The 5,215-nt window shown below is 35.4% G+C and overlaps 1 protein-coding gene across 4 annotated transcripts in view; it reads left to right on the top strand.

Moving 5' to 3' along the window:
- Nucleotides 1–207: 207 nt before the first annotated feature.
- Nucleotides 208–5,215, top strand: part of LOC144958145 (uncharacterized) — a 54,710-nt gene continuing 49,702 nt past the window's right edge. For 2 of the 4 annotated variants that reach the window (XM_078889895.1, XM_078889893.1), the window contains exons 1-2: nucleotides 218–585; nucleotides 5,154–5,215. The exon at nucleotides 5,154–5,215 is cut by the window's right edge and continues 79 nt beyond it. In XM_078889895.1, coding sequence (XP_078746021.1) covers nucleotides 5,195–5,215 — 21 coding nt within the window. In that variant the 5' untranslated portion in view covers nucleotides 218–585; nucleotides 5,154–5,194. Of the gene's footprint in view, nucleotides 586–5,153 lie in introns of all 4 variants that reach the window. The other 2 variants (XM_078889892.1, XM_078889894.1) reach the window with 2 other exon arrangements.

The following is a 5,215-nucleotide window of genomic DNA, read 5'->3' as shown; positions in this document are numbered from 1 at the left end:
TTTGGTCTGTATTTTTACATTCTTAATTGCTAGTTTTGCTGATGAAAGATATCTCAGGCATCTGAAACGTTTCACTATAGCGCTGATGTACGAAGTTGATAAGGAATCAACCAAGGCTGAACGTTCCTTTGCTCACTTTTCTCGCATTCACAAATTTCGTACTCGGAACACAGCACTACAAACGCGCACACTCCACTTCTCTGCACTGTTTACTTCCGGTGTGTCCAACTCGACTCGACCCGACTTTGTTTTTACACATTGAATGTTTTGTTCTTGTTTACTTACATCGACAAGAAATTGAGTATGCAAAATCATTTTCACTGTTTTGAAAGTGACATATTTATAAATTCTTAAACTTCTTTTATGTTTTTAATCTGCTGGACACTTAAACATTACAATGGAACTAAAATTGTTTTCATGGGGTCATGTGGTAGTCTTTTTTTGGACAGTCTCTAGTGGTCCGTCATCATTGTTGATGAAACTGTCAATAAAAAGTCACAAGACGGGCCAAACTGTGATGAGATGTGCTCGTGTCAAACTCTTATTATCTTGGTAGCTAACGAGGAAGTTTAGATATGGTGACAAGTATGTAAGATTGCAGTTACAGTCCTTGAACATTTTTTTTTGTATCTTCAGTCACTGAGTCAAGTGCCTGTTCATTTCATTTTCATTAATTTTAAATCATTAAATTAAATAATCAGCAGTGATAATGATAAGTGACTTATTAAGTCTGATAAGTTGCGTGTCGTCAAAGTTAAAGACAAAAGAGCATGTGTTGCGTGTATACAGTAGTGTTGATGTTAATGTTAGATAGTAATTCATCATTATGGCATAATTGTGAAATTATATAAATAAAACTCCTCGGCCCTCGGCTAGACAGATTGAATTAAGTTCAGAGGTTTGTGATTTTTAAAAAAATGAAATTTTTAAAAACAAAACAAAGCCCACACAAAGACACCCCCCCCCCCCAAAGAAAAAAACAAAACAAACAAACCCCAAAACAAACGTTGATAATAATGAAGAATAAAGAGAGAAGAAAGATGAATAAACTAATGAATCTAATTATTTTTCAAAATAAATTATACAAATTTTATGATAAAATAAGAAGTTAATTTGTAAAATGTATTATAGATTCGAATATTGAAACTACGTATATAGCCTATTACTATTATTATTTTTAACTATTGATAATGGATAATACAAACTATGTAGCACATTTCATTGAGGTATGTTTTAATAAAGTGGCCGTGCATGTTCCATTTATATTCCCAAATACCATGCCAAATGGAAACACAGAATTTTACCCATTTCACAGTAACTTACGATAAAGTCACTGATTATGGCATCCTCTAGTCTTGATTCTGTCACTGACATATTTTGGCTGGTATAATTTCAATACATTAACCCTAATCGGTTTAATTCTTTTATGTGGAGATAATAATAGTTCCATATAATAGGCCATCGGTCACAATAATTAGGTCCGTGTGGAATAAGTAATATGTCTTACTTTTACATTCTTATTGCTTTTTGCTGTAGTTACTCACATCTGGAAACGTTCCGCCTGAGTACGAATTTATAAGGAATCCCAAACTGAAGTTTTCTCAACTTTTTTCTCGCATTCACAAATTTTTGTACTCGAGAAACATGCTACAAGCGACACTCCACTTCTCGATTGTGTACTTCTGGTGAGGCAGTCGAAGACTGTTCCAGGGAATGTTTTGCGTACTACATCGCCAAGTTGATGATCAAATACCCATTCACGTTTTGAAGTGAAAATAAATTCAAATTATGTTTAGTTTACACTTAAACATACAATGAATATAAATTGTCTTCATGGGTATATGGAATGTTATTGGACAGTCCAGTGGCCGATCATGTAAAAAAGTGTGCAATAAAAAGCTAAAGATAAACAAAGCATCGTTTCAAACTCAATTATTTCGTAAACGAGGAAGTTTAGACATGGTATATTTAATGATACAAGTACCATGAACTTCTTTTTTTGTGATTTCAGCATGGATCAAATTGCCTGAAATTTATTTTATTAATTTTAAATTATTAATTTATAGCCTGACTAAATAAGTGTTATTATCTGATAATCAATAGCGTAAGTTAATAGACGAGGAAGAGCGTCGTTGGTGTATCAGCAGTGGATTTAAGTTAGCTGTAATTAGTCGATAGAACTTTGAAATTATTCAAATTAACTCTACGCCCTGCGGCTATCAAGATTGAATTAAGTTCCGAGTTTTATTTTGTTAAAATAAAGAATATATTTTAAACAAAAAAAAACTCTAAGTTCCCCCACCTTTAATAAAAAAAAATGATACCAACCAATACAAATGACACATAATAATATATATAAATATATCATAATATTTAAAAAGTTTAAATAATTGTCTTCAAATCAATTTTTCATCACAAAGTATAATTTATTAACGATTTTTATAAACAATTTGCATGTCTATATTTCACTCCCAAATAAATAGATTATAATCGCAATTCTGTAGCACATTTCCTTATTTTCTGTTGCAAAGTTTATAAGTCAAGTTATATCCCAACAGGCCAGGAAACAGCTATGTCCATTTCTTCACAACTTGGATTTTACTGATGAGGCATCCTTCTACCGTCCATAATATTAGCCGTGTACGTTTTAGTCGGTTAATCTTAAACTTAAGTTGAGTGGGATAATGTGTCCCAAGAACAATGATGTGACCAGCATTTTCCATGATCACGTAATATGACTTGACTTTTGTGACAAGACAAGACACTTTACTGTTTAATCCACTGAGTCACACAATGATTATAATGTTGGCAAAACAAAAGAAATGAAAACTGATTTTAAAAGGTCAGGAAAACATAAAAATGTTAAATCTAATGCCAGCTGCATAATCGGAACAACAAACAACATTGTCTTGCACTTAAAGAAATCATTCCATTTAAGCAGGTTTTTAATTAACCGATTTCATAAGTGGTCTCCTAATTGGAAGACTACGTCTATTGCAGTAGCTATAAAGAGCATTCTTTCATTTGTTTATTCTAAAATTTTGTCTTCCATTTTCACAAAATTTAACATTACATGTGTGTAGTCAAGTTAGCAGATGAAAAAGAATGAGTTACACTATCTTACAATGGCTCTTTCAGAAATAACCGAAAAATGTGCATTGCTCAGCAACCAGTGGAGATTTTTAAATTCTGTAAACGACATGATATTCCTTATTTCCTTACGGATATTCCCAGAAATTATGAAGTGCATCATTTTTCACAATGAATTTATAAACGATTTTAAAGATGGCGGCCCACCGTGAAACTTGGTCAAAGGAGAAAATCAGAGCTGTCATACGTTTTTTGAACGCCAAAAGTCTGAATCCTACCGAAATTCATAAAGAACTTCAGAGTGTATATGGTGAGCATGTTATAAGCCGTACACAAGTCTATCACTGGTGTAATTTGTTTGAAGCCGGCCATTCCGACTTGACAGACAGGGAAGGGAGAGGGCGTTCGATAACTGCGACGTCAGAAGACAATGTGAAGCGAGTTGATGAGCTTATTCGTCAAGACAGGAGGTTGAAACTTCATGAAATCGCAAGCAGTCTTGAAATTTCGGAAACTTCTGCCCATAGAATTGTATTTGATGAACTTGGCTACAGAAAAGTCAGCGCAAGATGGGTTCCTAAGCAATTGACAGACAATCATAAAGAACAAAGATTGGACATCTGCAGGGAACTTTTGAGAAGAAGCAAGAGCTCATGCAGGGTTCACGGCATACTGCCAACGCCGGCGGAGACTTTCTAGGGTACGATGTGACTTATCTTGACAGCATAGTCACCGGTGATGAGACTTGGTTGCACCATTGCACCTCAGAAACAAAGCAAGATTCGATGACATGGAAACATCATCCTCACCTGTCGCGAAGAAATTCAAAGTCATGCGGTCAGCAAAAAATAATGGGAACTGTTTTCTGGGACAGTCGTGGTGTTATTCTGTTCGAAACCTTACAACCTGGAGAAACAATCAATGCTGCAAGGTACTGCCAAACTCTTGACAAGCTTAGGGAGGCCATTCGCAGAAAGCGCCCAGGGCAGTTGACCAACGGGGTCATTTTGCAACACGACAAAGCTACACCCCACACAGCACGAGTGACGCAAGGTTGGCTAGAGAAATATGGATGGGAGATTTTGCCACACCCACCACACAGTCCAGACCTCGCACCATCTGATTATCACCTCTTTGAGCCACTGAAACGTGAGCTGGCAGGAAAGCGCTTTGATGTCGATGAAGAGCTTGTTGACCATGTGCGGAAATGGCTACAAAACCTTGACGGAAATTTCTTCCGAGAGGGTATCTATTCCATGGTGCGGCGTTGGCAGAAGTGTGTCGACAGACTTGGCTGTTACGTAGAGAAATGAAGGACGAGTCAAGGTATGAACACGTGAATGAATTTTGTTGATAGCATAAAAAACGCGGATTTTACAGGCATTTTTCGGTTAATTATGAAAGAGCCCTCGTATGCCTACACAGTTATTCGGAACTGCCAATACACCCCTATCTTGAAAACAAGCAAAGTAATAGAAGACGGGAATCCTGTTCTGCCATAGATTAAAAGGCATAATACAATTATGATTACAGTGAATGCCTAATTAAAATCAAAGCAAATGAAGCATTGCATCATTACCTGTGCTCTTAATTATTTGGTGTTCCATAAGTCATCCAATTGGATAAAGTATAAAATATATATCATACAAACAGGAATAAGTGATGATAAACTCAATGCCATTATTAACCAATCAACTGACCTATTTGTGAATTTGAAGACAAAAGAAATTCCACTCCAGTTAATCTCAACCGGGATATTCATATTTTGATCACTTGAACGTGAAAGAAAACAAAATACTTTTATAATGTTTGCTGAGGCTCGGAAATTATTTCAGAATAATCGGCCTGTGTTCCAATTAACCAGTAGAAAAATAGAAAAGGTTCTGTCACTGACAAATCATTCCAATTAAATGGCTGTTCCAATAAAGCAGTGTTCCAGTTACAGTCTTTAACGGTATTTCCTTTCTTTGTTTTTGTTGTACTTAATTGTAATGCTATGCCAATATAAATATATATGTATATATATTCATATATATTCCTGAATCCATATTTTCTAATACCAGATCATGCTGTTGGTGAAGGTAGCTGATTAAGGCAGTCGAGGATGATGACAGAGAGTGATGAA

This window comes from Berghia stephanieae, chromosome 12 (assembly GCF_034508935.2).
Source record: "Berghia stephanieae isolate SIO BIC M18660-M18661 chromosome 12, UCSD_Bste_1.3, whole genome shotgun sequence".
Lineage (NCBI taxonomy): Eukaryota > Metazoa > Mollusca > Gastropoda > Nudibranchia > Aeolidiidae > Berghia > Berghia stephanieae.
This window is presented reverse-complemented; position numbering and strand designations above follow the sequence as displayed.